The sequence below is a fragment of the Pyrus communis genome, chromosome 2 (assembly GCF_963583255.1).
Source record: "Pyrus communis chromosome 2, drPyrComm1.1, whole genome shotgun sequence".
NCBI lineage: Eukaryota > Viridiplantae > Streptophyta > Magnoliopsida > Rosales > Rosaceae > Pyrus > Pyrus communis.
Genome location: NC_084804.1, coordinates 5742818 through 5760743, shown reverse-complemented (window position 1 = coordinate 5760743; position 17926 = coordinate 5742818). Strand labels below are relative to the sequence as shown.

The 17926-nt window shown below is 36.9% G+C and overlaps 3 protein-coding genes across 3 annotated transcripts; 1 reads left to right on the top strand and 2 right to left on the bottom strand.

The window, feature by feature from the left end:
- Nucleotides 1-4228: 4228 nt before the first annotated feature.
- LOC137725218 (obg-like ATPase 1) lies at nucleotides 4229-9801 on the bottom strand. Its single transcript, XM_068463834.1, has 12 exons — nucleotides 9542-9801; nucleotides 9044-9211; nucleotides 8786-8909; nucleotides 8349-8440; nucleotides 8067-8165; nucleotides 7258-7371; nucleotides 6584-6648; nucleotides 6079-6195; nucleotides 5577-5652; nucleotides 5359-5451; nucleotides 4916-4966; nucleotides 4229-4605 (listed from the first exon to the last, which is right to left on the bottom strand). The coding sequence occupies exons 1-12, from the start codon at nucleotides 9626-9628 to the stop codon at nucleotides 4507-4509; spliced, it is 1185 nt and encodes a 394-aa protein (XP_068319935.1). The 5' UTR covers nucleotides 9629-9801; the 3' UTR covers nucleotides 4229-4506.
- A 1360-nt stretch (nucleotides 9802-11161) lies between these two features.
- LOC137725694 (GDP-L-galactose phosphorylase 2-like) lies at nucleotides 11162-14027 on the top strand. Its single transcript, XM_068464464.1, has 7 exons — nucleotides 11162-11741; nucleotides 11974-12104; nucleotides 12183-12242; nucleotides 12334-12564; nucleotides 12862-13038; nucleotides 13145-13393; nucleotides 13606-14027. Exons 1-7 carry the CDS (start codon nucleotides 11675-11677, stop codon nucleotides 13798-13800), a joined length of 1110 nt encoding a protein of 369 aa, XP_068320565.1. The 5' UTR covers nucleotides 11162-11674; the 3' UTR covers nucleotides 13801-14027.
- Nucleotides 14028-14241: 214 nt separating this feature from the next.
- On the bottom strand, nucleotides 14242-17680 carry LOC137725969 (probable receptor-like protein kinase At1g30570). The gene has a single exon (XM_068464814.1). The coding sequence runs from the start codon at nucleotides 16958-16960 to the stop codon at nucleotides 14363-14365; it is 2598 nt and encodes an 865-aa protein (XP_068320915.1). The 5' UTR covers nucleotides 16961-17680; the 3' UTR covers nucleotides 14242-14362.
- Between the last annotated feature and the right edge of the window lie 246 nt (nucleotides 17681-17926).

Genomic DNA, 17926 nt, shown 5'->3' with positions numbered 1-17926 from the left:
ACTTAATACACTTTATATTTGCTTTTTCAATTAAAATTTATCTTAATACACTCCACTTACTTCCCTATAATACCCTCACACCTCACATTTTTAATACGCACCTTACATTTTCTACAAACACCGCATATTTTCCATACATCCCACATTTTCAAATCTTATAAAGCTTTTAATTTGGATAAAAAATACCGACTAGAATTTTGACAAAAGATGCTTCCTAGGATTTAAAGCATATGTGGATTGTTTTCAATTCCATCATTAAAACCAATCTCGTCAGTTTTTAATATTTTGTGATAATTTTATGTGTTTAATTTTTCATATAATTCCTAAAAGATGAATATGAATACAGGAGCTTGAATAACGCATCAAAATCAAGATTAAATAATTATCGATGTCGTCAAAATCATTAAAATAATAAAAAAATATGAAGTCTTACCTCATGTGAAGCTTCCGAAACATCGATTTTATGTTTCATTGGTCAAAAATATGAAGTCTTACCTCATGTGAAGCTTCCGAAACATCGATTTCATGTTTCATTGGTCAAAAATAATTTTTCACAATCAACATGTGTTGTAATTTCATTGGTTACAATTTTGTTCAACAATTGAGGATTGAAGGGGCTTTGATAGTTGGAGAAAAATAATACGAAAAGTTATTTGAGGTGTATATAGAATTTTTTTTTTTTTTTCTTTTTAACTTAATAAGATCAAAATTACTATTACATACTAAGATAAATAAATTATTTAATACTAAATTTTAATATGAAATTCATTTAACATTTTGTGTAATGCTAATATAAAAAACCTTAAAATTTTGGGGTTTCACTTTTTGGGGTACTTAAAAGATAGTGGCATGGAGGATTGTGAGGTCACTGCCAAGTAGGACTGATGTGGGCACCACCCCGACCACTGCCCCTTTGACCAGGTGCTTTCACTCCTTTCAAGTTCCAATAAGACCAAAGAGGTGGAGTAGGTGCATACATAATGATATGGTGTGACAGTAAGACCCACAAGCAAACCAGCAGGACCATTGTGATAATGACACGTAGGAAAGTACACTCAAACATGAGAGATCTTCCTATTCGACGGTCGAGATAAATTTACAGACCATGCCGGTATTCCAATTTTTAGTCAACCGCACAAAGCCATGTACCACATGACCTACCTGATAGACATGGAATATTGACATCCTTAACGGCTCGGCTGCATGTTAACTCTTTCCTGACAATCATGCTATAATGCAATCTTACTAATCAACGTATATTATAACACGTGTATGAATATATTGGTGTTATATGCTAAGTTAGAATTTAATTGTATATCGTAAATTTATCTTATAGCACGTAAATTAATAATAATAAAGGATGATCCTCCAAAGCATTTGTGACCAAAATAAGAATAAAAATTAAATAAAAGATTTGTCCAGGGATATAAATTGACATTACGTGCAATCCACAGTCCTTATCTTGTGACTCCCAATTCGAGAAGAGATTTTTTAACGTGATCGGCATACGATGTGATACATCACGTGTTATTATACAAATTGTGAGATATGTGTGTTAAAAAGTTAATAAATTAAGAAATAAAAATTTCCACAACTTACATAAAAACACGTAATGTACCCCTCGTATTCCCATCACTATTAAAATTTTCTCCAAATCGAGAGGTTACATGACTTGTTGGTTTTGAGATCTGGAGGACCACAGATAATTGCAACTACAAAACAGCAGATGGATGGGAGCAAGGGTGGTCCAAACCTGAGGATCACATTTATACATTGTCCTCTGTCTTCTGTCCTCTCTGGTTGGGCGTTTTGGATAAAACCAAGTCCTCTGTCTTCTGTCCTCTCTGGTTGGTAATGTTAGTAGAATAGTAGGAATTACAAATGAAACTTCTTGTGTTTTCTTCGCTCTTGATATCGAATCATAAGATAAGTAAATAATAACTGTCTTTCAGTTAATCTAACTTCCTCCTTTCCGCTGGACCAACAAGGAAGTAATACATGGATGTTCACATGTTATATCCATTGACTACACATTTCGGCCTGATCTTAGGTCTTCACTCATCATTCATAAACAAACATTACATTCATTATTTTGCTGATGACAAAGAGAAGGTTTCAAATCCCTTACTAAGTAAAACTCTTAGGTCATGTTTGGTGACTTAGGACTAGATTGGATTAGGGGGCATAATTAGGTTGCATTAGATTACATTTATTTAGTTTTTTATTTTATGTTTTTGTTTGATGGGTTGCATTGGAGGGGAAACTGGAGAGGGTGACATTAACTATCCCGGGTTTTGGGTCTTGGGTCATGGGGTCGGAGTGGGTACGATGGATCAAGTTGTATCCAATTCAAATTCATATTGCTACTTAGTACTACGATTTAATGATATTTCTCTTCATTTGTAAGTAAGAGGTCTTATATTCGATTCACGTTAAAGGCGAATTTGAGCCACATTATTGCTAGTCTATTGTGAAGCTCTAAGCCCATCTCTCCACCTTAGTGCAGATAATATCGCTTGTTAAAAAAAAATAATTCAAATTCACATTTTTTTTATAATATTGTTACTATAAGGAGAGAGGAGAATTTGAAATTGTTTAATAATTTAAGAGAGGGAGCGAGAGTTTCGAACCCATAACATGAGTAAACATCTAATATTATATCTATTAGAATATTGAACCACATCCAAATTCAAATTTACATTTGATCACCAAAAATAGGATTAGATTAAGCCAATACAATTTACTACTAATCCGAACCACCAAACAAGACCTTAGATTAACACGAATGGCCGAAGAAGAACCCATCACCAAGAGGGAGAATAAGGAGCAGAAGAAGCCCAAAAGGGATGGTATTGTGAGGAGCCACAAAAATCCACTGGCTAAAGTGTTTGGAAAGCTCAGTGCTTAACTAAAAAGCCTACTTTTTTATGTTGGAGTTGGAGACCATGGTAGCAACTTTAACATTTTGAATTTAATTATTTTATACTATCTATCTTCAACTTCTTTTGGTAAAGTGAGGAAAGGAATAGATTCCACATGCTAGGTTAAATCTTATTCTAAAACGAAACGGAAAACAAAAGAAGAAACGCTTTCATACTTGTTTGTTTTTGGTTTATCGTTAATTTGGGGAAAACAAAAAAATAGGTAAATGATAAGTGTACACCATAATATACCATACTTATTCTTTCCTGCTCAACTATCCCCTCTTCCTCGTTCTTAGACCATTTCTAACCTTCGGGAATGAAGCTTAAAATTTAAACCAAAAAATTATAAGTCATATTCCAAAAACTACTTTTCTCCTACAACCCTTATGGTTTAAAATTTCAACCCGAAATTATTAAATAATGATTTTACCCTAATTTTTTATGTTCAGTAACTTTTTTTTTTAAATAAAATATATGTAGATTATCCTAATTTATTTTTATGAACATTTTAATCTAAAAATATTTAAATTCCGATAAGTAATTAAAAATCATACAAATGCATAGGTATTTATAAATTTTTAAGTTAAATTTGATTTAAATTATTTTAGAAGTTAGATTTAATTTTGGGCCGTCAAAATATTTTTTTTTTTTTTGAAACTTTAACGAAAAAGCATATTTTTACACTAAAAAGTCAATCCTAGTACTATTCACTTTACCCTTTATTTTATCTTTATCATTAAAACTTAAAATTTTCAAGCCATTTTCATTAGTTTTCCTTTTTTTTTTTTTTTTTTTTACCATTAGATTTGATCTCATTTAATCATAACCGTTAGATTATAAGTAACAAACAAACAAAGTTTGAAATATGACAATTTGGTGGATCCAGAATAATTTAAGCCAAACTTAAATTCTAAGGAGAATTTTGCCCATAAATATATTTTCTCCCCAGTGCTTATTTTAACTCAATGGTTGGAGATGATATGAGGGAATTTTAAAGCTTTATCTCATTGGTTAGATATGGTCTTATGATCAAGGATGAGGGGGTACTGAAGTCGAGACAGAAAGGTTAGGTTGGGGGTGTTTGGTACTACCCTCAATAACAATAGTTTTACCCTCCCCGGTGATATGATTTACTCAACAATATACAACTCTATGATATTTGGATTTACCTCCACGGGATTTTCTACGGTGTCCAGAGTATGGGATCCTCTTTGTTTTAACAGTTGGATTTTTGTTTAAAAATATAAAAATGAGGATATAACGGTTAAAACATCCAGAATATCCTAAAATTTTTGAACCGCGAGTTAAAAAGAAATCCAATTTAGAATCGGGATGCATAGGAGATTTCAGATACATCTTGTATTATCTATTTGCTCTCCACAAGTCTACGATCAACTTCCAACATATATCAAAGAGTGGCAATTGAACTAGCAGACCAAAAATCTAGCCCGAAGATACAGAACACGCGACCAGTTGTTTATCATTTTTAACGATGCATGTATACAATCATATGAATGACATCGAAATGCACTCACGGAATCAGCAAATTAAGATGGATGCTGTGCTGGATTTGAGATGCCGGTCACTTCTTCCCGCCCCCGGAAACATTAAACTTGAAGAATATGACGTCTGCATCTTGGACCACGTATGTCTTCCCCTCCTGTCTGTACTTACCAGCAGCCTGAAACAACGAAGACGTGTGAAATTAATTAGCAAGTTAAACCACATGACAATTCCTCACCTAGTAGAACATATAGTTGTGCCGAAACAGCAGAAAATCCTCTTCGGCAGCCAGTATTAATTCTTTTACAATCCAAAGCTATGGACGCTAAAAGCCATTGGGTGAGTAACGATTTGATGGCAGCTTTGGGCTATCTAGGGACTGTAAATTATAGGAACACGATCCCACGACTTGCATGTCATGAAAGCAATGATATGATCGAGAATTAGATTTAAAGCCCACAAGACATTGTTCAGAACATAGCCCGTACCTTAACAGCTGGCTCACTTCCGAGTTCCTTCAGATCATCAAATTTCATGACCTGTAAATCAAGAAAGAAACCCAGTCAATGAACTTGAGAGATCTAGTACATCCTCTAATCCAAACGGGCAGGGGCACTTTGGTGATGATAGCAGAGACGCAGTAATATAACGGTGACAGCAGACAGGAACAGTGTAGTCCTTACAGCAACATGATCACAGTTATAGAATTAATAGTTATTTTCATGATTATTCCAATTAAAAATAGTTGTAGACGTGTTTTCTTCAATTTCTTTTTCTTGCATAAGTTTGAACAGAAAAGACATTTTTACTTCACATCGAGAGCGCCAAGCAATCTCTTGTATTCGTATATCGTATATTGGAACTAGAGCTGGTGAAAATATTATTAAAGAAATATTGCCAGATAAGATTTAATATACGAGCAAGAAATAACCTCAGCACAAATGAAGCCTCTCTCGAAATCAGTATGGATGGCCCCTGCAGCTTGAGGAGCTTTCGTCTGCCGCCTAATTTGCCAGCACTTCACCTGCCACATGTGATAGTAGTTGGTAGACTCAGATCAAGTACAAGCAAAAAAACAGTAACCCTGGACAAGTGGCATCAAGTTTAACTTCAAAAGAATGGTAAAGAGAGCAAGTATTAAGATTTTACCTCATCAGGTCCAGCAGTGAAAAAGTATATCAGATTAATCGCTGAAAATCCAGTTTTTATGATCTTGGTAAGGGCACTGTAGAAGATTTGATCCAGTCAGCATACAAATTACATACTAAACATCCACTCTGTTCCTCCACTGCAAGACCCCGTGAACATATTGCCGATAGAGAGATACTAAGGGACTCTAATGACAAATAATCAAACTGATATCCGAAAATTACTCAGGGAGGTTACTCAGGAATCAAGAGTAGAAGTAGCCAAACTATGACTTGACTTAACCGAAGATAAAAGATTGGAAAGGTCCTCCAAACACGGACAGTATACGTAAAATTGCAAAACAAGATCAATTAAGGATGGCACAAATAAGAAAAGGTAGCAGCGTGTGCCAGTGTTTCTTTTCTTCCAAGAAATAAAACAAATTAGCTACTAGTGAAAGTTATAAACCATACACCAGCATTAATAAACTCCATTAACTCAACACAACAAAGGTTGAACTAACCTTTGCACGTTGTTCTGCTCACAATACTTTGCTGCTTCTTCAGGTGGCAAATCAGCAAGATTCCTTTCTAATGCACAGCTGAATGGAATAATTGGTTCAGCTCCATGTTCCTGCACCCTATAACATGGAAAATGGCCAGTCTTACTGTTTCCTTCACTACATGATTTAGGAACATTCTGCAGGAAAATGGTAGAATAAAGCCTAAGAAAGCTAATGCATGTAAACACTTTAAATCAATCTATGTAGCATAACTACGTGTTTTAAGCTTTTCATAGCAAAAAACCTGTTTAGGTAACCAACAGAATGAATCCTATAGTAAAATGTTTGAAAGCTATAAAGGGAACTGAAACACACAAAAATGTTGCCATATGTGAACACAACTACTTGCACACACAGATAGACTCAGAAATGCACAATGATAAAAAAAAAATGCAAGCAGAAGCATGCAAACACACAGAGCAAGAGACAGTGGATGGAGAATAAATATCAGAAGGTTTGGCCATACCATGCATGGATCTTCGGCAAGAACTTGTTCTTTTTCCTCTGGTAATCTTTCTCATTCATGTTAACCTGTGGAAATAATATAGTTACTGATACGACAAATCCTCATATGCACATAGCTAAAAGTGAGATCCTAAGGCTTTGAAGGCCAGCTAAATAAACATAAGTTGCCAAAAAGGCTTGTAGCAAAACAATTTCTATAACTTGACAAACAATTACATTTTAGAAGAAAAAATGTAGGAAATTAGAATGGTCCTTTGCACATTTTATACATGTTTCAGAAATTTTTCTTTCAAGGGGTAAATCACTATAATTATTGTCTATTTAAATATCTGAAAACAAGAAAAATACAACAAAACTCTTTCATCTAAATATTTTTTTATAAACGTCCCACTAAAGACTCTTCACATGATTCCTTTCGAATACACTATTTTAAAGAAAACATGATATGCTCATAAAAAGAACAAGAGATAAAAGATTTCCATTGATTTGTCGAGGAGGTCAATATGCGAAAGATATACCAATACTTCTGTTTGTTTACAAGAAAAAAGAAATTATCGTTTACATATGCTGATTTTAGGAAAAACTATGAAGTAGAAGATACCAAACATAGAAGATAGATATAGTGTGCAACATGTACAACAAAATTACAAAGTCACCATGGTAAGGAAAAGTTACCAAGTAAACAACAGGCTTGGCTGTTAGCAATTGAAAGGTATTCAGGATCTCAACTTCAGCAGCTTTCCACTCCCCAAGACGGACATCTTTCCCATCCTCAAGCCATGCCTTGATCTTTAGATCCACGATCAATGTTCAATATCAGTAGGTAAATGTAAATAAATATAAATTAGTAAAATGCACGCTAGACCATTTAGAGATGAAAGCATCAGAAAAATGCAAGCATCATGAAAAGACAGTAAATACAGATGAGCCCCTTTACCAAACCATGCTATGAAACCAAGGACGATGGGAAAACATTCCAGTTGTGAAATGTAACATAGGAAACCACCTCTTTTCACATGATTTATTTCTCATCCCCCTTGTACATTGTTATGACTATCTTTTCTTAATACATTATGTCATCCCAGCCATCATACCCATGCAAAATAAAGGGGTAGAAATTAGACGTATCACTTTGAACAGCAATATGGTGTTTTCCCGATGATAGTGAAAACCCATTAAAATGGTTAATATTTTTAGTTTAAGTGTCTAGCTTGTCATATCAGTTCAAACACTAATACGGTATTTTCCCAGCCATTCAGAGGAAACAATAAATTCTAAAGCCACAAGTATGAAAAACCTCCAATACTAGATAAACCATGAGTAACAAACATTCTCTATTACTTACAATACTACAGGTACATTATTGGCAAAAGTAAAGTGATTGAAATTGGAATCTCAATAGATTCAATACAAGACTATGATATACAAAAAGAAAGGTTGCACATGAAAATCAAAAATATTAGACACTATCTCATAGATCAAACCTTTTGGCACAACTCATGCTCAATTTTTAATGCCTTCTCGTTGCTCCTCTTCATGCTCTTTTCAAGATCTTCTATCCTCCTCTCAATGAATTCAATGTCCTGCAAAACATAACATATAACTCTCTTAAAATTCAATATGGATGGATAAGTTTAACTGCAAAAAGAAAAAGAAAAATGCTTAATGATATCATAAGCAAATCACAAATTATAGTTTTAATTATAGATTGTAAGCAGAAATCAAAAATCAGTCATAGTTAGAGAATCATTGACTATCAAGTGCACCTTTAGGCGCAATTCTGCACTGATAATCTCCAAATCTCTCACAGGATCCACAGTATCATCAACATGGATGATATCCGGATCTTCAAATGCACCTGCATACATGGTTAAAGAGAACAGTAAATTTCATAGTGGCATTACACTCATATAAGACCATAAAAAAAGAAAAACAACGTGAGAAGAAAGAGAAGAAACAAGGAAGCAAGAGGGCGAAAGAGATCTCTCCAGATAATTACCAATGAAATTGCAACACTCAATAACGTAAATCAGGGTTTATGTATTGGTTGTAAGATAGAGGGAAATTTCTTGTTCCTAAAAACTAAAAGCGAAGATGGGCAACTTATGGGAAAAATATGTGATTTTGGCTGTTACAGAAGTACTATAACTTCTAAGATAACAGTATTCAAGAATGAAGTGCAGCAAAGTTATGAACATCTTACGTAGAACATGAAAAATGCCATCAACTGCACGGATATGGGATAAGAAACTGTTGCCCAACCCTTGGCCTTCATGGGCACCCCGAACAAGTCCGGCAATATCATGGATTTCCAGAAAAGCTGAGACCTGCATGTCAAGAAAAAGTTCAAAAAACATAAGAACCTTAGATGCATGAATAATAAGCTCAGAAAGCCAATGGCCTTGCGGAAAATAATATCACATTTCAAATTTCCGAAAGTAGACCAAGTGAGAGGACAAACCTCGCTTTTCGGCTTGTATAACTGGCAAAGCCAGTCAAATCGCTCATCGGGAACATTGACACGGGCTTCATTGGGTTCAATTGTGCAGAAAGGGAAGTTCTCCGCAGGTATGCTCAACTTTGTGAGAGTGTTAAATAGAGTAGATTTTCCAACATTCGGCAATCCAACCTAACCAGAAACAAAAGCTCAGTTACAACTCACAATCATTCCAATAATTATGCTTCACTTTAAAAACAAATAAATTGATAAAATTGGATTAATTTCAAGTTTTAAACTTCCATAGAAAGCAAATGAACTACAACTCAACACAAAAATAAATACATGGAGTCGGAAAATGACCAAATTCGATGCAAGATTGCTTACAAACGAAATTACTAATAATCCCCGAGCACATGGATTCACTCCGACTTTGTTCAATCTTTTTCCAGCCCAGTTCCTAATTTTCTCGGGAAACAAACAGAAAATAACAAAGTGCAGAATCAGAGATTGTGAGCTTACAATGCCAATCTTGAGGTGAGAAGAGAATCGGCCGAGGATGGATCGCTCGGCAGGTGCTTCCTTGGATTTTGCAGATTTCGGAGGCATTTTTGGATTCCGAGAGAAAGACGCAGACGACGGAGTGAGGGTTCTGAGAGCTTCTGGGGTTTTTGTAAGGAGGGAGTGGGAGGATGAGGAGGAGAGTGAGAAAGGTTTCAGATATCAGCTCTGTGCTTCTTTATACCCAACGGTTCGAACCCTAGTCCGAGCAGTTGACACGCACTCGCGTTACCCAAACGCACTGAAAAATTCTAAGTATGATAATTAATGTATCAAATCATGTTTGTACTGAAAATTTTTTCCCCTCCTTCAACTTTTGCATATTTTTTTACTTGTCATTGTTTTCTTCATGGGAAGTACGATATTCGTTGATAGTAGTTAAAAAACGTACAAAAGTGAAGAAGAGTGCATAACATGGGTCTCGATAAAAACATTAATGGGATCAAACCAGTCTAAAGGAAAAAAGAGCGTTTCGCACCACCATAAACATAAATTAAATTTTATCTTCAAGTTTTTAGTACGTTTTTAATGTGAATATTACGGATAATATTCAAAGGATCATCAAACCAAGCAAAATACAACTCATGAATTAAAGTCTCTGTTCTAAAAATTTCCGTCATAATTAATGTCTAGGCGTTTGAAAATTCAGAAATGGTGCCTAGACCTACTGAGGCGCCTGCCTAGCCCACCTAGACCCGCCTAAGTTGCGATTCCCTTAGACAAAAAATAGATAAATTTCATTTTGTATTTTATTTTTTCAATAAATTATAAGAGATTTGTTTAATACTTAAAGGAACACACATTATCTACTTGTTTCCCATGTTTTCATTATGTTTCAATAACTTATAACATATATATATGTTATTCCAGTTTGTAGTTTATGATGAAATCATATAAATTTTAAGTATAACCAGACATTTGTTTACACGAAATATAATAGATTTAATTAAATCTGCTTAGTCCGCCTAGGCGCCATACTAGACCCCATCTAGCCGCCTAGGCGCTAGGTCCCAATCCGCCGTCAGACTAGCGTTTTTTTATAATCTTTTAAAGTTAACTTGGGTGATATGTGTGCATTGACATTTACACTACGTCGAGCTTGTAAAATACATAAATAAATAAGTTGTCAACGAAAAAACTAGGCTTAGTACTGGTTTGGTACTAAGGTGTTTTTATAAAAAGTGGATATAAAAAAAAACTGAGCTTAAAAAGGTGTTTGATAAACACTTAAAAACAACTTATTTTCACAGTTTTGGGTGAAAAAAAAGCTGAAAACGTGAAGTAATAATGTGAAGCAGTAATAATGAGCTTATTCTCACAGCACAACAAAATCAATTTTTTTTCAAAGCACAGCAATACCAAACCAGCCCTAAACGCAATAGTCCAGAACTTTACTATGCAATTATATATGAATTTATTAATGAAGTTAATGTCACGCTCCGTTTTCGAGTTACGTCTAAAATTATGCGTATAAGCTTAGTGTGTCATATCCGTTTTGGGCCGATGGTCCCCTTGTACCCAAAAAAACATAAAATCGATCCGACCGAATATCCAAAATCCAAAAACAGTACGTAATATCTTGAACATGAACGGCTGAGACCCATTCGTCCAAATAACGGCCGGTAGAACTCTTCGGAATTCTCTCTCGCAAAATCAAAAGACGTGACGAGATAGAAGAAGAGAGAGAGAGAGAGAGATAAAAATATATCGAAGGAAGAAACAGAGTTACGATACAGATTTTTCCGATCGTAATTCTCGACAGTCTCGACAATCTCGACCAATCTCAAGACTCGGAATCGCTGGTCCGGCGAGGGCTGGCTTCGTAGATGCAATCACGGCTCTAATCAAAGCAGTCATTGGGATTAAGATTTCGAGAGGCAGCAGAGAATGCATGAGAGCCTTCCCTAATTCGCTGCTTGCATGCCCTTCGTTTCACGGCGGTCGCGGTGCCCTACCCTCCGCCGGTGGGCATCCCTCCGATCTCACCTTCCTTGCCGGCGGTGGTTGCTGCTGAAAACGACGACCGCCTGTGTTTCCCCTTCTGGGTTTTTCGTCATTTTGCAGAATACTTCGTTTTGGATTAATCAGTAGGAAATGGTTACGGTTAAGCAGCTTCAAGATGTTAACTTTTCATCACAATGCTCTCCATTTTCTTTGCAAGGTTTGTGATTTTTCTTGCTTTTGATTTGATGGGTTGAATATTTCTGGTTGAATTTTATTGGGTATTATCTGCTTTTTATTTATTGCGTGTTACATTTATATTGTTCGTGTTGTTTTTCGATCGCTTTTTACTATCAGAAAGACTTGAAATTTTGTTGCAAGGACTTCAAATTTTGTTGCTTCTATCGATCCCATGGATTTTTTTTCGAGTATCAATGAAGGAATGTTTACAGGTATAAAAATCCCCTTGTACCGCTTCGGTAGCAATTCGATATTGGATGATGGTTGTGCTGGACGCATTTCGTGCGTTCTAGAAGGAGAAGAAGAAGAAGAGAGTGTATTAGATTCTGTTGTTCTTGCTCAGGTATGGAGCATTGTGAATTATAATGTTGCTACTTGTAGATTTCTGTCATTGATTTATATGAATTTTCTCGATTTGCAGTGGGAAGATCGAATGTGGAAAGGTCTATTCAGATACGATGTGACAGCATCTGAAATTAAGGTCTTTGTTATCCTATAGCCTGATGTTTCTTTTGACATTGATGGTTTAAATAAAGGCACGTATAGTTGGAGATGGTTTGTTGCTTGTGCAGTTCGTTGGTGGCAGGAAGAAGTTTATTGCTCAGTTTAACGAAGGATGGAGTAGGGATTTTATGCCGAGGATGGGCAAGAACACAAGTTTCTGCCAAGAAGATTTGTTCAAGTTTAGTTGGATGGAACGGCAGGAGGAGTTACTCTTTTCTGTTGCAAGTGGTGAAAAGTCGAATGCTGAGCTTGTTCTTTCAGCTGCTGTGCCTGATTGTGCCTTACTTATTGTTATCAATGTAAGGCACTGCTTATCTATTTATAGTGTCATGAATAGTAATAGAATCAATAATTTTCTGTATGAAATTGTCATGACACATGGTGCAAACTCGTGATTGTTAAGTAGCCCGACCAAATAATCATGCAAAGTGGAGATGTGTATATATATTTTTTTTGCTGATTTTCTTGACATGCTGCCGCAGAGGCTTTATAGGCTCATACTATTTGAATAAATTGTTTTGAGGACTTGAGTCTTGTAGATATCCTGATAACATGTATCGAGGTAAGAACCAATCAATTCTTTGCTTATTTTTCAGGCGTCCCCCGTGGAATATGGTCATGTCTTCTTGGTACCACATGGCTCTAAAATTATTCACCAGTTCCTGGATAAAAGATCATTGGAACTTGTACTGCACGTTGCTGTTGAAATAAATAATTGCTCTTTTCGCCTATTCTATGGCTATTCACCTAGTGCTCCTCGTATGTATTTCCAGGTATAGAATGGCTTGTATTGGTTGTTGCTTTTCTTTTTCTTTATGAAATTCAGATCAAAACTTTATTTCTGTTCGTGCAATAATTAAAAAATACATTTGCGTGCAGGCCTGCTACCTTCAAATCCCTTTACCTGTTGAGTTCATGCGTTTTGATACAATTTTTGGTGCTGGGAAAGAGGGGATGCGTATCTCTTCTGTTGCAGATTACCCCATTAAGACCCTCGTATTAGAGAGCAACCACTTTAAGACGATGATGGAGGTTCTTGCTGAGATCTGTTCGTGCTTACAGGAAAAGCTCATTCCATATAATCTGCTGATATCTGACCATGGCAAAAGGATATTCTTATTTTTTCAGGTAAATGGCATATGGTTTTGTTTTCATTCGTCAACTCCATCCATACTAAAAATGTGTGAAGGTGCTTTTTCGTCTATATTATTTGATTAGCTTGCTTGATAAAATATGTCCAACTGTATGCTCCATTTTAAATTTGATGACTGATTTTCTTGTGACTTGTCTTCTGGCTACGCTTTTGATTTGCGTACTTATTAGGAATTTATTTTATGCAGCTACAAACATCAACGAACTCTATCCTTTCTGCTTGGGAGTGTGGGGGATACTTCTTGTTTAAATCAAGATCTGAATTTGATCAAGCTACTGAGGAGGCTCTGCTAAAACAGCTAAGTACAGTCTCCCTTGACAACAAAGGTTTCCAAGCAGTGAAGCTGCTCTGTTGCAGCGTTGCGAGCAAGTTTGCTTCTTGAATTTGGCAGCTGTAATGTGATTTGGCGTACCAATAGTCAGTACAAAAGAGTATAGTTCTTTTCCCTGTAAACCGCTTACCTTGGTTACGAAATAAAGATAAAACAGACCCAATGAAGTTATATTCGGATGAATGTGTGTGAATCTGTAACCTGGATGAAAGTGTGTATTCTTGTTATTGAAGTAAAATCAATTGATGGAGCCGAAAAATAATTTCTTTGCTTCAGAACCTCTCTCTCTCTCTCTCTCTCTCTCTCTCTCTCCCTCCCTCTGTCTGGTTTTCCGTTTCGTTTTTGGGTAAACGTAGGTCTTTCGGAGATGGATCAGAAAATGGCATTCAATTGGACGATTGCAACGGTCAATGGTGTTCTGGATGTGAGTTAGCTAGTTAGTTGGGACAATATGTTTGCCTTCTTACACCCAAGTTTGAAGGCCCATCTCCGTAGACAACCAAAACCTCACAAAGCAATTACATGATTGGTTTTTATGTACATATGATCTACAAATATATTACAACAGAACAAACCAAAAATTGATGTAGAAATAAATACAATTATGAAGGAATTATAGTGCAATGATATAATGAATACAATCGGTTCTCCAGTTGTCATGCCTCTCATCTCCTTCTGCAGATTCAGTGGATTTTCTAGTGGTCGACTTTCCACTGCAACCTGTCTCTTCGTCTAATCTCGGAGGTCCTTCGCCCTCTTCTGCTTCTCCCCCGAAAGCCTGACTACTTGTAAAAGAATTGTCTCCAGCATTGGTACGCATCCAAGCTTCGTGGAGTTGCAAGATATACTCCAAGTGCCACAGAACTTCCCCCATTGTTGGCCGGCTCTTCCCCTCGTCAGCGAGACATTTCTCCGCTATCTCCCCAAACTTCTTCAGTGCCTCGGGACAATAGTTTCCTTCAAGACGACGGTCAATGATGGCCTCAAGTGACCTCTTTCGTTGCCACTTCATTGCCCATTCTGCAAGATTGATCTGATCTTTTGGCAAGGTTGGGTTTATGACTGGCCTAGCACAAACAGCTTCAAACAGCACCACGCCAAGAGAGTAGACATCAGATTTCTCTGTCAACTGCTGTCGTCGATAATATTCAGGGTCAAGATATCCGAAGCTTCCTTTAACTGCAGTACTAACATGGGTGTGGTCCAAAGCTGGGCCAGTTTTAGACAATCCAAAGTCGGACATTTTCGCAACAAAATTTTCATCTAGCAGTATGTTGGTTGTCTTAACATCCCTGTGGATTATCCCCCTATCTGCTCCAGTATGAAGGTAATGGAGTCCTCGAGTAGCACCAATGCACCCTTCTACTCGTTGCTTAAAAGTCAGCGGTGGGAGATCACTTCCAAAGAGATGGCTTCTAAGGGTCCCATTTCCCATGTACTCGTAAACCAAGATCATCTCATTTTTTTCTTCACAGAATCCAATCAATGACACCAAATGTCTATGCCTGAGCTTGGAAAGCATCTCAATCTCCGTCTCAAACTCAGCCAGTCCTTGCTGAGATTGGGGGTTGGCTCGCTTGATTGCTACGAGAGTGCCATCATCAGTCTCCCCCTTGTACACCTTACCAAAGCCTCCAAGTCCAATTACTAAACTTTCATCAAAATTATTCGTTGCTGCACGAATCTCTGGTAGCATGAACCGCTTGCCAGTTCTGATAGAGGCCACAGAACCATATGGATTCTGGTTTCCTGCTCCCTTGGCATTGATACTGCTGTTTAAAATGGAGCCATTAAGGAATAACAGCCTCCGCCCAGCGGGGGTGTTTTTCGTGTCACTTGATTTTCCTTTCCGTCTATTGCAGAAACAGAAAAGGACAATGGCAAGAATGGCAACAGAAGCTATACCTGCTCCAACTCCCACCCAAAGAATTCGAGTTTTTGAACTCCGTGGTGAAGTAACACCTGAATCATACTTCTCAACATAACCGAGATTCCCATTTCTACTGAGCTTGAAAATCTCCAAGCCATTCAAGAGAGCATCAGTTCCTGCAGCCCCAGCTGCTGTGTCAGGACCCAACTGAATCCATAGTGTGTCAACTTTCGGAGACACCACATCGAAAAAGTCCTGATGATACGCTTTGTTCTTGCCCCCCGCACGGGCAAAAACATTGAAATTATCTGCTGCAGTCCTGTTGTTTATGTAGATTCTGAAGATCCTCTGGTTTGCTTTGTCAAAAGTCAGCTCACAGAAATGCAGTCGAACTAAATAATCGAAATCAGGATCCACCTCAAACTTCCACGACATGTTGAATCTTTTCTCCAGTACTTCAGTGTTGGACATAGTTCTTGCGGTTTCATACACAAGAATTGGAGCCACCGAGGTATCATTCGCAGAAGAATAGGTAATGTTGGAACTGTTATTTATTTCCAACCCGGCATTTGCTGTGATCATGTAGCCAGAATCCAGTTCCCATGTTCTCCAAAAATCTGCATCCTGACCGGGATCAATTTCCGAACCCCCAACATTCAACCTATACATAGTCTCAATCCCTTGCCAACTTATATTCTGATTTGCACCATTTCCACCCACTTTACTAACTGATCCTGCAAAGAGTGTATCCATCGCCGGAACAATTTCAATCGCATTTACGAACCCAAATGAACCCTTTACCGGGATGAACTCAAAAACAAGCACATCCTCTTTGATGGCCAAAATGTACTCCTTAACCAAGAAAGAAGTTACATTGCTCCCTGAACTCAACAAGTACGCATTTTTTCGCGATATCTCACTCGAAACACTGAATTCCGACATCAACTTAAGACCATTTGCCACAACTCCAAATCTAGATTCATTCACATTGTAATTATCAAATGGAAAAGAACAGAAATGGAGCCTAACAAAGTAGTTCCCCCTACTACCTGGGAACGTGTAGTTCAAGCCACCATCAAAAATTCTCGCGGTCGCATACAGCGGCGCGGATGCTGTTGACTCAACACTTGAGGGAGCTGTGGATGCAGCATTGGCAGGGGAGCTGAGAGTGAGGTTGTTGTTGGAGCCCAAGTCACCAACCCATTTCCTACCACTCACAGTAACGCTGGAATTCGTGCCACAATTTATCAGAAAAGATTTTGACTGAGCTTCTACAATCCTTGCAAATGCACAGAAAATCACCAGCAGCCCAAAAATCTCCCTGCCCAGACGAGCCATCATCAATTTTCTAAAAGTGGTATCTTTTAGTGAAAAGAAAGGTCCCAAAGGAAAAACAAGAACAACCCAATTTCCAACAGAGCTCAAATCATACTAAAACCATTAAAAATCCCAACTTTTAATTTCTCAAATTCCATCAAAATATTGAGAAAACCCATCAAATTTTACCTTCATCACTCATGCTTTTGCATTTGAATTTCCTTGTTTAGAAACATGGCTGCTATGGAAAGACTGATTTTTTTCTGAAATCCCAACTGCAAATTTTATTGCATTCTCAGAAATCAGCAAATCCAATTTCCTTGCAGATCTGAAGCAAGAAGAAATCAAAGATATGGGGAGGAAAGCAAAGGACTGTGACAAAAGGTGGCAAATTTGACAAACTTCTTCACCAGTGAGACTAAAAGAAATGAGAAAAACAGAAGAAAATAACATGCAAAAGGATTACAGCTAAGAAGATTGTCACAAAAGGTGGCAAAGATGACAGATTTTGACAGATTTCTTCTCCACCAAGGAGCCTGAAAAATTCAATAGAACAGGAAAAAAACGCTTGAAGAAAAATGATTTTGCTGCAGCAATGGGATTGTGTCAGAAAAAATAAAAAGAAAAAAAAGAGGAACATGGGTTGCTGTGGAAAAAGATTGGAAAAGGTTATTGCATCTTTTGGTTTGTCCTGTATATTTCCCAATGGAGCCAGGAATCTGACAACTGATAGCATTAAATTTCTGCACTTTATTTTAACACTCTTTATATTCATATACTGCAGCAACGGGTAGTGTTTTTTTTTTTTTATGCAAATTTCATTTTCTGGTCAAATTTGTTTTATTGTTTTTAATTTTTGTTCAAAATATTTTTATTTATTTATTTAATGAGTGAAAATTTGCGGCAGTTGGGTGCCTGAGATGGGGTTCCATTATTTACGAAGCGGGTCACATGCTCATGTCTGGAAGATGATAACAGATAACCGGTGCA

Excerpts from the sequence above, each read along its gene's own strand:
- LOC137725694 (XM_068464464.1), top strand. The coding sequence starts at position 11,675 with ATGGTTACGGTTAAGCAGCTTCAAGATGTTAACTTTTCATCACAATGC. Across the intron at positions 11,742-11,973 it reads CTCTCCATTTTCTTTGCAAG|GTATAAAAATCCCCTTGTAC; the intron begins GTTTGTGATTTT and ends GAATGTTTACAG. Across the intron at positions 12,105-12,182 it reads ATTCTGTTGTTCTTGCTCAG|TGGGAAGATCGAATGTGGAA; the intron begins GTATGGAGCATT and ends CTCGATTTGCAG.
- LOC137725218 (XM_068463834.1), bottom strand. The coding sequence starts at position 9,628 with ATGCCTCCGAAATCTGCAAAATCCAAGGAAGCACCTGCCGAGCGATCC. Across the intron at positions 8,910-9,043 it reads TATACAAGCCGAAAAGCGAG|GTCTCAGCTTTTCTGGAAAT; the intron begins GTTTGTCCTCTC and ends CTTGACATGCAG. Across the intron at positions 8,166-8,348 it reads GTGCAGAATTGCGCCTAAAG|GACATTGAATTCATTGAGAG; the intron begins GTGCACTTGATA and ends TATGTTTTGCAG.
- LOC137725969 (XM_068464814.1), bottom strand. The coding sequence starts at position 16,960 with ATGATGGCTCGTCTGGGCAGGGAGATTTTTGGGCTGCTGGTGATTTTC.